Source organism: Papaver somniferum, unplaced genomic scaffold (genome assembly GCF_003573695.1).
Source record: "Papaver somniferum cultivar HN1 unplaced genomic scaffold, ASM357369v1 unplaced-scaffold_21, whole genome shotgun sequence".
Taxonomy (NCBI): Eukaryota; Viridiplantae; Streptophyta; class Magnoliopsida; order Ranunculales; family Papaveraceae; genus Papaver; species Papaver somniferum.
The window spans coordinates 1021856-1037922 of NW_020631041.1; the positions used below are offsets into that span (position 1 = coordinate 1021856).

Sequence of the window (16067 nt, forward strand, 5' to 3'; positions counted from 1 at the left end):
ATATACATTAAGTGATTTCAAATTATTTATAACACGTGTGCCAGCACCGCACAGCACGTTTATTCGTGTATTGTGCCCGTGAGTTATGTTGTGCCTAGCTTTTAACTAGTAAAGCACAGCACGCCACAACACGTTTAAATCATTGGCACAACAGAACACGGCACATGGCACGTGAAGCACATAATTTCGTGTGCCGGGCAGTGCCGTGCCGGCACGTTTTACACCTCTGATGGCTGGTGTTAAAAACTCTTTAGACTCTTATAAGCTGGTGTTATTTTTTAGGTTGGACGAGTAAAGTGATTGGCCCCAGTAGTTTTTATAGGCCCAACCTAAAAAAAGGGATAAAGGGCGTAGCTGATTCGATTGCGAAAAACGCCATGATGACGTGTTGGTCAAATTTTTCGTCATGGACATGTTGGTCAAGTTTCTGACATTTCTCAATATGCTACGGCCGAACAAAGTTACGGTCAATATGCTTCCTTGAGTGTTGCCTGCCCCTTCGAGCGTTGGTCCTCATAAGGATAAGGGGACGTCTAACTCGACCGTGAGCCCAGCTCCATCTTGTCCTGCCTGCATGCTTCACCTGAGTTAATGTTCCGGTACACTTTATGCATTGCATCCGTGAGTATTGACCTCCATAACTATTTGATCTCTTCTCTTATTAGCAGTAACCCTACCTTAGCTTTGATAGGACAACGATACCTAACAGTTCATTCCCATGCTTGACGGTTACAAATAAACCGAAAACTGTATGGCTGAGCGCGTAAGTTCAAATCAGCTATTATTTTTCCTATTATTCACAACAAACTAAAGAGCCTGATACATATATCTACACAGACCTGGGACAACTAGCAAGTGGGGTATTCCCCTGGCTTTTTCTAGAAGGGTTACTTTTTCTAGAAGGATTATAATCTTAATCAAAGAAAAAAAATAGAAAACAACGAACAAAAGAAAAGAACAGGTACTACATCAGTGCTACAACTGCAGACGAGCCAAGATTAGGCCAAACAAAGAAGAACCGTAAGAAGAAGGGGAAAAAAAAAAACACTAGCAACACCTCTACCCTGGATATAAGCCAGGTCCGGAATTTTTCCGTCGCCGAGTTCCTTTTTCCCCTACCTAGCTTCATATTTTGGATAAGAACATTTTACCGAACAAAGACTTAAAAAACAAAAATTCTTAACATATCATCAAGATGAACAACATACAAACCGTATACACACAGACTTCCATAAATGAGACCCCCTGCTATCTCCTTGAGGTGGAGCCACCTGTTTCCTCTCTTTACCCGGTTTTGGCCTTGTTTAAATAGGCGGCACGTGTAGAACGATTGCTTAAAAAATGGGTAAAACTCCAATATTTACAAGCAACATTTGACACTTTTTTACCCCCACAGTGCACTTTTCACAATGTTTTTTAGAACAAGCCCACTTAGAGTCTTGGTTTGGCGTTCTACGTTTTCACCATACATATTGTTGACGTCATTTGCTTCTCCAACATCTTTTATGCACTAACTCTAAGCTTCACCAATCTGTCAACTTGTTTAGCTGGCTGGTTTTAAAAACTCTTTAGATTTTTATAAGCTGGTGGATGAGAGAGTGTCGACTGTTAAGTAATCGACCAGAGCCATGGAACCTTCTTAGCCATTCAATTACCAGGTGTTAATAATTGACCAGCTGTTGGGATAGAGGTATCTGTAGATCATGTCTACTATATAAATTGTTACGTCGAAGATATAATTTGTGATATAGAACAACAACATTAGCTAGCATTTTCCTCAAATCATTAATTCTGCAGTGATGAATTCGGGTAATGGAGATGTTGTTCACCACCCTTGTGGTAATGGAAACCAAAAAAATGTGTTTAAGATCTTTGTCGGATACGATTCACGTGAGGATCTTGCTTATGAGGTTTGTAAGCGCTCGATCTTGAAACGAGCTTCAATTCCTGTTGAAGTGATTCCTATTAAGCAATCAGATCTAAGGAGCAGCGGTTTGTACTGGCGCGAAAGAGGTCCAACTGAAAGCACAGAATTCTCATTCTCTCGTTTCTTAACACCGTATCTCGCAAATTATCAGGGATGGGCGATGTTTGTCGACTGTGATTTTCTGTATACTTCCGATATTAAAGAACTAACTGAGCTTATCGATGATAGGTACGCGCTAATGTGTGTGCAACATGATTACACCCCAAAGGAAAGTAGTAAAATGGATGGAGTTGCTCAAACTGTATACCCAAGAAAGAACTGGTCTTCAATGGTTTTGTATAATTGTGGTCATCCAAAAAATAAGATTTTGACGCCTGAATTAGTGAATACCCAAACAGGTGCTTTTCTTCATCGCTTCACGTGGCTTGAAGACAGTGAAATTGGATCCCTCCCATTTATTTGGAACTTTCTGGTGGGTCACAACAAGGTCGATGAGAATGATCCTTCCACACAACCAAAAGGTATACATTATACTTCTGGTGGACCTTGGTTTGAGATGTACAAGAATTGCGAATTTGCGGATATTTGGTTGACTGAAATGGAAGCCTATTACAAGGAGACAAACCAAGTTTGAAATATTAAATCTGCAGTTCAACTTCTGTATGTTGGCAAAGGCGATCGTGTTCTTTTATTCTAATCGCGTTCTATTAGATTGAATAAATGTCTGTCTAGGACTGCAGAATTTTATCTACAATTTTACGATATAATAAAATCAAGCACATGGAAAAGGTGCTGCATGAGTTTACATTTTTAATTATTGGCCTACCTAAGAGTTTTTTTTTTTTTGGTTGAGACGATCAAAACTTATGAAACTATTTGACTGATGAAACATGTCATGACACTTGCAGAATCTTAGTTTACGGAAACGTACTAGTCTTAAAATTGAGCAAAACTGAAACGAGTTCCATGAGAACTCCAACCTACCAGATTCAAACTGAGTTGCATTATAAGGAAATTTGGTGTATGCTCTGGCCAGCTTCTTTATTTTAAGGAATCTTGTGTTTACTTTAACAATAAGGCTTCCAAAGATTTAGCTAAAGCTTTAAATACGAATATGTTAGTGATTCTGATATCTATCTAGGTGTCCCAAATGGGTTGTTTCAAAATACCCAAACCTTAGAAGGTAACAATACAACTCCCTTTAGATCTCACTTCCATTTTGGTATTTACTTGGAGTATATCCTAGGTTCCATTTTCAACTCTCAGTGAAATGCTTCCACCTTGTTCGTATTTTTTTTATCAACTCCATTAATTGACAACCAAGCCTCCAATACTACATAAATCATAAAATAACTTAAAATTAATGGCCAACGTTATTGCCTATTAGCCGGTGATCAGATGGTTAGTTTTTCACAATTGTAAAGTCTTCGTAGACAAATTTGGACTTGTTGAAGATAATAGAATCATGGAATTTCAAAGTTGGAACCATAATATCAGTTTCAGATGAAAAATCCATTACATCCAGCCCCACTCATGGATCGTTGATAACTCACCACTAAATTGATCAAAAACATCGGTATCGACTTTATCACATGTCGTTTCTTCTACATTTTACACTTTAGCATCAGCTTTATGTCTTAAAAATGATTTGAAAAAACTGTTTACAGATCAGAAGATGATTTTAGATTTTTCCGAAACTGTTGTTGTTGTTAACTTGGTTTGTTGTTGTTGTTCTTGCGGGCGTCGAGTCGTTGACAGTCGGATAAATGAGGCATAGATTGAGACCTTGCAGAAGAGATAATTGCTGAATCAAATTGACGTCGGAAGGAGTGGAGCTCAAACGAATCATAGAGTGAACTATTAGCATCCCGTTTACGACCTACTTTTCTGTTAACCCCATCTTGTCCGAGAGATTTGTCCATATTGTTTGATTTATCTGAATGATTCGATTTTCAGATTATTCTAAAGATCAACTAAGAAAAAAATATAGTATAAGAGAGAGGGGTAGGAATGTTTTGGAATTAGAATGGTTGTTCGAACGAAGGCGTAGGAAAAATTACGTAACCTTATCGACTAGTCAAAAATAATAAATGACGCTAACATAGAGTCTTAGTTTGTTCCCAGCCTAGGGTAGGGTTATTATCCCTAGAGAATTACCGAGCAAGTCTTACGGTGAATTACCGAGCAAGTCTTAGCTCCATCTTTCATCTTCCACGCCACCTCAGCACTTGGAACTGTGGATGGAAGCGCAAATGTAACGGTGGAATAGTAGAAACGTTATTCTTAATGGAGCTAAAAAAACGCAATTAAGAATGAAGCTAAAAAAACACAATTAAGAATGAAGCTTTTTTTCTGCCGTTAAATTTCAACAACTCATTTTAAATCTACGGATAAAAAAAACGCAATTCTTAATTACGTTCCAACTTGGAAGCTTTTTTTCTGTGGAAGACCCCAACTTGGAAGCCACTAGATTTACATTCCATGGTTTTTCCACACTTGGAATAGTTTGGATTCCACCATAAGACTTGCTCTTAGACATGTAGTGGGACCACAAAAAATCGTAAGCAATCCCACATTATTGGATCCTACTCGGGTTATTTGATGGAGAATTTGCGGTTGGTGAATCCCCATCACCCATTCTGTGTCAGGTCTGATTCTGATTGGCCTTTGTTGTTCCTTTTGTGTACTTTTTGCTCTCCCGTTTTCTTTTTTTTTTGCTCTTTTCAAAAGAAAAATAAATAGATTAATCCATCACGTTGCTTGAGACGGAGATTATTACCTCGTACTGGGGGTACGAGGATATTATTGATCTGTGGTTTCCTTGAATAGGAGAAGACTAGGTGGTATTTTGAGAATATGTTATCCCGAAGGGAACGTTAGTTAGTTTGTTTGAAGAAGAATGTTAGTTGTTGTTTTTTGTTGTTTTTCTTAAAAAAAAATTCAATAGTAAAGCAAACGATCACATAGATTTGCTATCCTAATTACTTTTTAATGATTTCATTCATACACCTAATTACTTCTAAAATCTTATATAATAATATCCACAATGAAACACTAGTCTTCCCGTCTTCCATTATCGTAATTTGAGGCTACAGCTTCTGTAAGAAGTTTGCAGTTTCCTTCCGGAATAATATATATTTAGTATAACTCATTCTCTAAAATCCACTTTGCAGCTTCTATCATAGCAGTCGTCACGGCATGCTCATGATCCCTAGGTTTTGAGAAGTTTACCACTGCCTCTAGGAATTTCCCTGCATCATGTTTAACATTTAGATCAAAAACCAGCAATTTTGGAATTATACTCAAATTCGCAGCATGTTTTTTGGTGGTAATACCCATATGTATGTATCCTGCAAGAGCTATCAGAATCATCTTTGCAGATATCATACTTTATGCAAAAATTATTAAAGGAACTAATTAGGCTGTTTTTTGTTTTCAAACCTCCCAACATCATGTTTCCAAAGCTGCCGCATGACAACTACTGCAAGTAAGACAAAACTTTTATTTTTAAAGGACACGAAGCTTGCTCTTGCTTCCAAGTCTTTATCCATCCCTCTATGGAGCTCACTTTACTTTCGGAATTGAATGAATGGCCGTTCAGGTGATAAAGTTAACCGTAAGGCCTTTCAATCACTGCAGCTTATGAAAGTGTAGTCTGGAGGATTGCTGATGTGCCTTGACCGATTGTGCTTCTTATCTGCAGGATGTCATATAGGCATCTCCAAGGATACATGTTTACCTTATAAGGGAGCTTTTAAGTGTCATATAGTAAGCCAGAACTTTTGATCCTCACTGCTAATCAACGGAAGAGTTGATGGTTGAGTAACTTGAGTTAGAGATCTGTAGGTAGATTGAACTGAGAATTTGCCATTTTTGGTTGAACTCCAGTGGATTCTGTCTTTCCCATTATAAGGAACCCTTTTTTCTTCAATGTTCTCTTTTTTTTAAAAGAGTTGTGATATACCTTTGACGACGTTTTACACAAGGCAGTAGAATGCAGAGCTTTAGAGAGGTTAATAATTTCCACAACTATCTTCTCAAAACGTCGTAGGCATGGTTGTCATTTGGGTTTCCACTACAGTCTGTCTCAATTGTTCATGATTTCCGAAATTGATCAAACCAAAATCATTTAAACTAGTCTTATTACCTTGGAATCTGTTACGAATATTAGGGATTCTTTTCCAAATTAGGATTGAGCCTGTGATGTTAAGTGAATTTGAATGTGATGTTAAGTGGTTGAATATCCATGTTGTCTGTTTGAAATCTCTGAGATCTTTGAAATTGTCGGTATTTTCCTGCAATCTCTCCCGATCTAAATAGGACACTTATGGTCAAATATATTTGAGACTTGCTATTTCAAGAAAAGAAAAGAAAGGAAGTTGACTTTGTACACATTTTTCAACAAATATCCACATAACGTCTTAATTTAATAGTTTGCTCTAAGCTTAATGATGAAGTAATAAATGAGACAGTACTTAAATTAACATGCGTTGTAATAAAAACCCAGTCATCAGCAGTAACCAATGTTATTGAAATACACTGCAATGGTACGGAAGTGCTACACTTCCCCCATTCGTCTCCCCCATAGGTTTCCCCATTAGGTGTCAAATTTTAACCCCTTGATTCCCTAGATTGGAATTAGCAGGGGCCCTTTTGAGTGTTATTAGACCATTATCCCCATGACACCTCAATGATCTCATGGTGGAAGATTTGGTGAAATGAGTGGGGGATAACTATCATTTTCGGCAATGGTAATACTAATGTTGAATAAACTGCCTAATAAAAAGCCAATTAGATAAATAATTTTTCACAAAATTGGTTAAAAAGACCAAAATCAACAATTCATGGGTGAAACAGACTTGTACATTTTGATATTGTTTATATGAACATGAATCAAAAAAAATATTGTTCAATCATCCATTTTGATATTCTATCCAAGATTTTGTTTATTAATTAACTGGAACAGACCATTATTCCCTTTGTCTTCTTTAAATGTTGTGGAAACCTTCGATCCAAATAAAAACATGCTTTTTTATTCAGAGAATGGGTAGTGGTGTGGTGTTGGTGTTAGTCTATAAACAAAAAAAATTGGTTTCATTGTTAACAGTAAGGAGCTCCAGTTTTGAGATGTAAATCTGAAGAATTCAATCTTCAATTTCTTGTTTCAATCGTCGTTCGATTTAGTATTATATTTTTCTCCAACCTTTATATAAATCGGTAAGTTTGATTTTAGTATTTTGAACAAATTTCGATACACAGTTTGATTCTAGCAATATTTAAACTAAATACTTGAGATTAAAGTGGTGTATTTGAGAGTTTGAGAAGAATCAGGAGTTGGGTTTTGTTCGAACTCAAATGATAGCAAGAGAACATGAGCTAAAATCATTTGAATGTTTGTGTTGGAATTGAATTGAAATAATTGCAGGGAAGGTATTGTGTTGGGCATAAAAATCAGCAGAGTAGTTATCTCACCATTACTAGAGTAACACCCAGCAAGTGTTTGAGAAAATTCCTGAAGTAACAGGGAAACTTTAGTTGAGTGCACCATATGTTGCGGCTAATTGGTTTGTGGTGTTTGAACAACTGAAAAGGTTTAGAGCTTGTGCTTGCGGAATGTATTTTGACAGTAAAGTAGGTTGAGTATGTGAAGTTTTGGTCGAGTTCAAGAAGCAAAACAACATGAACAGTTGCAGCTTCTCGACTGCACCATAACCATGGTTCGATGGTTATGTATGAAGTGTATTTGGAAATCGCGAGGGACTTTTTTGGTAGTTTATGAGTACATTAATTTTTATGTCAGTATTGCAACTAGTATTTATTTTGAAACATTCAAAGAAGTGTATCTTAATGACTTTTGTTAGTTGCTTAAATGTAGATGTCTTTCAATTTTTCTGGAAAAAGCTTGAATGAGTTTAGGGTATAACAAAGATTAGACTTGAACTCAACTAGTTTCATCCTGCATATTTTGAAAAAAAAAAATTTGTTCAGGTTGAAACTGGTTTCATCCTGCATATTCAGAAGAAAAAGAAAAGCATATTCATCCTGCACAAACTCACAAAAACATTTTTTTTGCCAGGATGAAACTATTTTCATCATGTACATTCTGCAAAAAAAAAAATATTGTGTGCTAAGATGTATATAGTTTAAGTAAAAATATTCTGAGACAAGATTATCTGAAATTACTGACAACTCGAAGTATAGGCTAGTTTAAGTAAAAATATTCCATATTTAATTGACTTTCAACTAAGATACATGCATTCATATACATATAGAGGGAGGATCCATGTACACTCTTAGATGGATAAGGTCGGACAAGGTCGGGCAAGATTTGTGTCATTTTTTCCTCAAAATCAAAACAACAATGAATTTAAGTCTATATTTTGATGATAATTTTCTATTATAAGACTCTACTTTACCACCAAAATTGAGCGCAATTCGAGATAGAAAACCTCATCATCTAACGATCTTAATTTCAACCGTTAATTTTGAGCGGCCGATATTCAAAGGGGTAGATGGTGGTCTTATACATCTCGAATTGTTCTAATTTTTTGTAGGAATGTAGAGTCTTATAAAAGGAATATATCATCAAAATATTATGCTTAAATTCTTTATCGTTTGGATTAAACGGAGAAAATGGCGCAAATCTTGTCCGACCTTGTCCATTTAAGAGTGTCCATGCATCCTCCCTCATACATATATATGCAAAGAAAGTTTTACAAACAAAAAACTAAGCTTAAACTACATCAATAGGTTTTTCTAGCGACCTATTTGCTAAACAACCTAATGACGTCAACGGTTTTAATTATCGTTCAACTTCCAACAACTTCATATGTTATAAACTTCATTTAGTTTCTTTTTTCTCCGAATTTTTTCATCCATTTTTCCAACCACGTTAACATCATGCATACTCCTTATGCTTGGCTCTTAATTCAGCACTCCTCTTGTTATTGCTTCCTGCAACAATTTATATAGAAACTAGTTACATCCTTTTTTAAATCTATATGAAAACCAGTTACAACCTATATTAGAACTAGATGAAAACCAGTTTCTACATGTCAGCTTTGGAGACATTATATGAATCACATTACCCGATTAGGTAATGCAAAACCAAACAAGTACATAAGACAGGTTTATGCCCCAGAATCCACATATACTATAATATTTCGTCACATTTTAAGGCCATAGAAACTCAGTAACATTCCAAGTACAAGAAAAATTGCTACTTGCTAGGCTTAGTGATATATGCATAACCTAATTGTAGAGATGATACATGGATCACATTTAGCTAACTAGGTAATGCTATATGGATTACATTTTAGCTGTAGAGATGATATATATATCATATTCCATAGAAAATCACTCAGACATGCTTCCAAACATGTTATGAATTTTTTTTACCATCAACAGATTATTGGCCAGGGTGAAACCAGTTTCATCCTGCATATTATGAAAAATACATATTTTTTAGCTAGTGTGAAACTGGTTTCATCCTTCATATTCCGAAAAAAGAAACAAACTTTTGGTTAGGGTGAAACTGGTTTCATTCTTCATATATATTATGACGAAAAAGAAATACCCAACCTGCACACTCTAACGAAAATATTTTTGGACATGATGAAAACCGGTTTCATCTTCTACCCAATTTGGCATTCTTACAAACACCTGTATAACATGACTTCGACAATGGAAAATTAACTTCTGCTTGTGATTTTTTGCCCATACAACACATATAACCAAATGCAAACCATTTTCATCCAATATGTATTAATCATTAAGTCCATTACAATTCTGAAAATAAAATCAAAACAAAGTTAGGGTTTGGAAAACTTACGAGTTCTACGAGATATTTCTTGAAATCGATCGATTCAAATCCTAATTAGGCTATAAAATTTTCATACTGGAGTTGGTGTTGTGTTCTCAATTTCAACGATGGTGTCTTCAATTTCAAGTACAACGACCGATAATACCAGATTTGATGATATCTACAAAGACGGTGATATTGTTGATGTCGGTGTTGGTAAGCAGAAGCTGGAGAAATCGATATTAATGGTTGTGATGGAGAAACATAGACGGAGGAGAAAGAGAAACGCTGGTGTAACTGCTAGGGTTTTTTTAGGATGGTGGAGAGAAAAGGAAAGAGTCGATAGTAATGTAATGGAGGAAGGGTATTTCTGGCTGTTTCAAATAAAATATCTCTCGTCCATTTGACCCAGGTGAAAAGTTTACTTGTCCGTCTGAGCCGGGAAAAGTACTCTTTTGGGCAAATGACCCATTTTCTGATAATTGTTCTACACTTACTATGAAAAACCCTGAGGCCAAGAGGGATCGCATGAACCCTTTTTGAGCAAGTTTTTAAATCTTACACGACATCCATCCGTGAGTTTCATCTTTAATTTTAACTTCCAGTCACAAGAAAATATAATTGCTTGGAAATCATATTTGACGAGAATCTATCTAAATGGTCAAATTATAATTTCGAGTACCGTTTCTTCTCCAATCCCAAAATATAAGATTCGTACTATCGTGGTAAATCACTCTTTCTCTTCGTGGTTAATTTACGTTTTGTATCTTTCTTTGTATTTGTTTCATTTTATGATGTACTTGTTTCTCTTTCAAACCATCATGTAAATGTTTCTTATGGAATGAAATACTTGTGGTTTGATGATTTTTTTTTAGGTCCATTTCCATCGTATATTTAACACAAACCATTACTTTTTTTATTTTATGAAGCATAACTCAAACAATTGCAAACAATCAAACAAATACATATTACTTAGGTTTATTGCGTCACCAATTACATGATAGACAACGTTGGAAGAAAAACACATACGTTGTCATCACCCAAGTAGTGCTCAAACCTTGAAATGGTCCAGCGTGGAAACGCCACCGGGCCTTCTTGAATGGGAATACTCGACAAACTCTTTAAATGTTATTTCTTTGTATACAGGGGGATTACTTTCAGATATTAGTTCCCTTATTGGATACAGCAGTGTAGGTTTTTCCACACTTGCTCTGTAAAAGCACGCTACTGATATTCTTGGTCCGATATGGTTTGCAACTACCCTATGCTGCGAGCTTTTATATTTGTCATTGCTTAAGAGCTGCATGAAATGGACACAAGAAAGAAAATAATAAAATAATTAAAGACAAAAGATGTTTTTATATGATACACCGTAGCTAGCTAGTTTTGTAAATCTCAATAAATAAAAATCCACTTGCTAGGGATACAGTTACCTGCATTATATCGCCAACGTTTATAGTTAAGGCTCCATGGATGGGTTTGACATTGACCCAGTGATTCTGATGAAGAACCTGTAGTCCAGGAATATGATCATTGAGAAGTATCGTGAAGAAACTTTGGTCTGAATGCTTCGTTGAACCCATGGTCAGTTCAGGCTCAGGGCATGCTGGAGCGTAGTGCGCCGCGAGTGTCAAGTATTTTGTACAGTCCATGCCTTTAAGGTGGTCCTTGCTTAGACCTAGAGCCTCAGAAAATAACTCAGCAAGAGTATTTCCTAGATTCACAATATGCTTCCAGTACTCAACTATTATATCTCTGTTTGACATTCAGAGGTGTTAGAGATCGATCCATATAGAGTTGGGCAACGAAAAAGAGAAAAGTTATTAGCCGTGCACATACTACATAAACTTACGTTACTTACCGACAAGTAGAAGGAATTAGTTGGGGATCTATAGGATCTGGATTTAACAAACGACATCGAAAGGTATCCTTCCAATTAGCAGATCTTGATTGGTAAAGATCAAAGTTGCTATCATAATGTACTGTTGTGCTGAGGTCTCTCACGTATAACTGTTTCTTCACCTCTATATCCCCCTCATGAAATCTACGTGTGCCTTCGATCATTTCATTGGTCACACTTACAGGTATTCCATGATTCACCAATTGAAAGAATCCCCAAGTCATCGTTGCACGTCTAATTTCATCGATAATCTCTTTACGTCGACAATCAATATCCTGGAGATCAACAACTGGAAGCTGAAACTGATCCCCACTGACCTCTGTATATGCCAAGTCCTCAGTGAACTCATCTTGTGTCCGGACAAACATTCTAGGAATCTTTTCAATTCCCGAATCAACTATTCCTTTGACACCAGCTTTTGTTTCATCGAAGGCCTTCAACTCTTTGTTTCGGTCATAAAGGGGGACTTCTCCAGGTTGGGCACTCCCCATATTTGATGATTTTAGAATGGTATCCAAATGAAAATGAAAGGAATATATAAGGAAGTTGAAATTGCAAGAGGAAATTAAGGTTACTTATGCCAGCTTATAGAGAATATTATTCCAGTGAAGAGAAATTGCGAATGAAGAGTGGTATTTATAGATACAAATAGAGACCAAGCCTTCATACCAAAGAGATCGAGCGACAGAAGTGGTCCGATGGCAGTGTCACACAAATAATCTTTAAGGTAAAAATGGACTTATTAAATTGCAAAACATGGAATGGCCAGTTCAACTATAATAATTGTGTCAATCGTATGAGAATAACGGTTGGTAAAATATTTTTAGCGGTTGGTTTGACCAGTGGGCTAAGCAGAATTATTGTTCTCTAATGGGGGTGATTAATTGATCTGATGAGAATAACGGTTGGAAACTTCGAAGATGCTGATAGTTTTGGACCATTTGGTGGTTTGGTGAACATACTTTTCTCATGTTCTAATTTCCCTGAATTCTTGGTTTCGTTATTATATATAAAGATTGCAGTTTTGTACTACGACGTACGCACTGATTATTTCTTTCATTCCGTTGTCCTAGCAGGAGTTAGCAAGTTCAAACAAGAATAAAAGATGAAAATCAACATAAAGGAATCGACTATGGTTCGGCCAGCCGAGAAAACTCCACAACGGTACCTATGGAACTCAAATTTAGACCTAGTGGTGGCACCAAAATTTCACACACCTTGTGTCTACTTTTACAGACCAAATGGGGCTTCAAATTTCTTTGATTTTACTCTTCTTAAAGAAGCATTGAGTAAAGTGCTTGTGCCATTCTACCCAGTGGCTGGTAGACTAAGAAGAGATGAAAAGGGTCGTGTTGAAATCGACTGTAATGGGGAAGGTGTTCTATTTGTTGAAGCTGAAACAACTTCGCTTATTGACGACTTTGGTGATTTTGCTCCTACTCTGGGATTCAGACAGCTTATTCCTAAGGTCGAATTTTCTGGAGATATGTCTTCATACCCTCTCCTAGTTTTACAGGTACATTTCTTGCTTCATTTTCTTTATACTTCAGTTGTCTTACTGGCATGGTAACGTCTCACTTTCAGTCTTTGTAGTCTGTTTTTGTTCTTTTGCTATACGTTACTTTAAAATTTTCTTTTACATATATATATATGATGTTATTTTTCGTTCATTTCTTCTATATTTCCTACTGGTTTACATAAGAAATGTTATCCAAGACGTGCATGATGAAAAGCAAAGACTTTGGCTAACACATTGCTAGGTTACTCATTTCAAATGCGGAGGCGTCTCACTGGGAGTTGGAAAGGAACACCATCTAGCTGATGGACCATCAGGTCTCCATTTCATTAACTCGTGGTCTGACATGGCACGCGGACTCAACCTCACTATCCCACCCTTCATCGACCGAACTCTTCTACGCGCACGAGACCCACCAACACCGATGTTCCACCATGTCGAGTATCAACCACCTCCACCCATGAAAACACCATCAGATTCTCCAAATTCCCAACCAGCTCTGGGTTCCCCAGCGTCAATAGTGGCTATCTTCAAATTTACAGGAGACCAGCTCAACACACTCAAATCCAAATCCAAAGAGGGTGACAACGTTGCAGTTAACTATAGTTCTTATGAAATGCTTGCCTCCCACGTCTGAAGATCCGCCTGTAGGGCACGCGACATTCCGGTTGATCAAGAAACAAAATTGTACATTGTGACAAATGGACGATCCAGACTGCGTCCTCCTCTGCCCCCCAATTATTTTGGAAACGTTCTTTTCAATGCTACACCAATTGCTGTATCAGGTGACCTAGTTTTGAAACCGCTAACATATGCAGCTGGTAGGATTCATGATGCCATTTTGAGGATGGACGATGAGTATCTACGCTCTGCTCTTGATTTTCTCCAACTTCAACCTGACGTAAAAGCTCTAGCCCGTGGTGCCCATACTTTCCGAGGCCCAAACATCGCGGTCACCAGTTGGGTTGGGTTAGGCTTATATGATGCAGACTTTGGATGGGGTCGACCGATATCCGCGGGTCCAGGGGGAGTAGGCTGCGAAGGCTTATCGTATGTGTTACCAAACCCTGTCAATGATGGAAGCTTATCGCTAGCTATTTCGCTGCAGCCAGACCATATGAAACGCTTTGAGAAGATCGTATACGATTTTTAAACCATAAGATGATACTGTCATCAAAACTGTCTGGTTTCAAAAGACAAAGAGCAACTTTGCGGCTCAGGAGACTTAGCCCACATGCTTGTTTTCTAGTTATCAATTTGGAAAGTGTTTTATATATCCTGTTCAAGAATTGAATAATACCTCGAAGGTTATTGCAATGAACCTTATGAACTTTTTTGTGTTTGCCAACATACTAAGCTTAAATTTTTAACGGTAGCTTATTCGCTGGCATTCAAGATTTTGCACACAGTGTGAAATGATAAGGTAGAGAATGGTAGAAATTTTCTCATTATTGAAAAGCTTAATTTACAAACGGGTTTTCTTGTGAATATCTTTCCTAACAAACAAAATACCTATAATCATATATACACGATAAAAATGTATTTCTCAATACAGTGCTATGGTTCAAATCTTACATGATTTTAAAGGCCATGTACAGTCCTAGGTTTTAGAAAAACTGGCCATAACGATACGAACTCTTGGTTCCATCTTAGAAATAGCCAAGAACCAGTGACGAAGCTGTCCTCTCTATAATTTACAAAATGACTATTTTAGGCTTATAAATTTAAGGTTTTTCATGTCCCTCGAATTCTGCCAAATTACAATAATATGCTCTCTTTTTTTTTCTTGACTCAAAAAGAGCAAAATAAGAAAATCAGTTAATCACTAAGAAGATAATGGTACTGAGCAAGACCGATACATAATACTCAAATAAACGAAGCACTCAAAAATTAAAAACCAAAAAAAACAAACATCCAAATCTAAAACATTAGTACATGATGTTGATACACAAAAATTATTACCCCTTAACAGGGCTATGGAGCCCCTAAAGGGGAGGCAACTCCAACACAATACATGGGGACTAAGGCCCAAGTCCACTAGAAAGTACCCATAAGGAAGAAAGGATAAGGAAGGAGTTAAGGGGAAATGAGAAGGTTGTATTAGAAAAGGAATGGCATTATTAGTAATTAAGGAGGTTTAGGACATGTGGCATGATGTCATAAAAGGAATGGATTTTGGGAAAATTTATTAAAGGAGATAAATGGTACAATGGAGGAAAAGGTTCTCTCTTACCATTCCTGGAAAAGTGTTGTCATTAGGTGTGACTAGGATGGGTAGAACCAAAATCATATTCACCCCTCAACACATGGCATCCTCCAAATTATTAACAATCATATAGAGACTCACCCCATGAAAAATATCAATACATGTGCACCATTATAGATCCGCACCTTAACATTGTTTATTATAGCTTGCAGACTCTTATATTTTCCGTTAAAGCGTCTTGAGTTTCTTTCTGTCCACATAGACCACCAAAGTGCAAAAGGGATTATATCCCAAATCGTCCTTTTTATATCAGTGCTTGATCCCTTCTTCATATTCCACTCCCAAATGGTTTGTCTGATTGTTTATTGGAATACCCATTGTAAGTTGTAGCACTGCATGAAAAACAACCAAACATTTCTAATAGTTTCACAATGTAAGAATAGAGTTCAAAATTGTGCATCCCTCCAAAACCGAGGTGCACATTCCGGCCCTTGTAATTGGTTTAGATTTTTGTAAGTGGTTTCAAATTTTTTTCTTTTCTTTCTTGTGGGCACAAATCACGGAATCTCCACTAAATCCTTTATTATTTTTTCCTTTTATCTTCCTCTCTCGTTTTTCTTTCCTCCGTTTACCTCAAGATTTTCTACATGGTCAATAATAGAAAGTGGATCTACTTGATGAACTAGCATAGCAGACTAAAATACATACCGAGTTCAA

The 16067-nt window shown here is 36.8% G+C and overlaps 3 protein-coding genes across 3 annotated transcripts; 2 read left to right on the forward strand and 1 right to left on the reverse strand.

The window, feature by feature from the left end:
• Positions 1–1729: 1729 nt before the first annotated feature.
• On the forward strand, positions 1730–2741 carry LOC113339721 (protein CDI-like). The gene has a single exon (XM_026584953.1). It carries the CDS (start codon positions 1800–1802, stop codon positions 2559–2561), a length of 762 nt encoding a protein of 253 aa, XP_026440738.1. The 5' UTR covers positions 1730–1799; the 3' UTR covers positions 2562–2741.
• Positions 2742–10621: 7880 nt separating this feature from the next.
• LOC113339374 (1-aminocyclopropane-1-carboxylate oxidase homolog 1-like) lies at positions 10622–12249 on the reverse strand. Its single transcript, XM_026584662.1, has 3 exons — positions 11590–12249; positions 11162–11483; positions 10622–11028 (listed from the first exon to the last, which is right to left on the reverse strand). The coding sequence occupies exons 1-3, from the start codon at positions 12117–12119 to the stop codon at positions 10780–10782; spliced, it is 1101 nt and encodes a 366-aa protein (XP_026440447.1). The 5' UTR covers positions 12120–12249; the 3' UTR covers positions 10622–10779.
• Positions 12250–12679: 430 nt separating this feature from the next.
• Positions 12680–14465, forward strand: LOC113339843 (shikimate O-hydroxycinnamoyltransferase-like). The gene is made up of 2 exons (XM_026585070.1): positions 12680–13144; positions 13389–14465. Exons 1-2 carry the CDS (start codon positions 12734–12736, stop codon positions 13779–13781), a joined length of 804 nt encoding a protein of 267 aa, XP_026440855.1. The 5' UTR covers positions 12680–12733; the 3' UTR covers positions 13782–14465.
• The last annotated feature ends 1602 nt before the right edge of the window (positions 14466–16067 follow it).

Coding starts and splice junctions, on each gene's coding strand:
- LOC113339721 (XM_026584953.1), top strand. CDS start 1,800: ATGAATTCGGGTAATGGAGATGTTGTTCACCACCCTTGTGGTAATGGA.
- LOC113339374 (XM_026584662.1), bottom strand. CDS start 12,119: ATGGGGAGTGCCCAACCTGGAGAAGTCCCCCTTTATGACCGAAACAAA. Junction 11,484..11,589: donor CTAATTCCTTCTACTTGTCG/GTAAGTAACGTA, acceptor AATGTCAAACAG/AGATATAATAGTTGAGTACT. Junction 11,029..11,161: donor ACGTTGGCGATATAATGCAG/GTAACTGTATCC, acceptor CATTTCATGCAG/CTCTTAAGCAATGACAAATA.
- LOC113339843 (XM_026585070.1), top strand. CDS start 12,734: ATGAAAATCAACATAAAGGAATCGACTATGGTTCGGCCAGCCGAGAAA. Junction 13,145..13,388: donor ACCCTCTCCTAGTTTTACAG/GTACATTTCTTG, acceptor ACACATTGCTAG/GTTACTCATTTCAAATGCGG.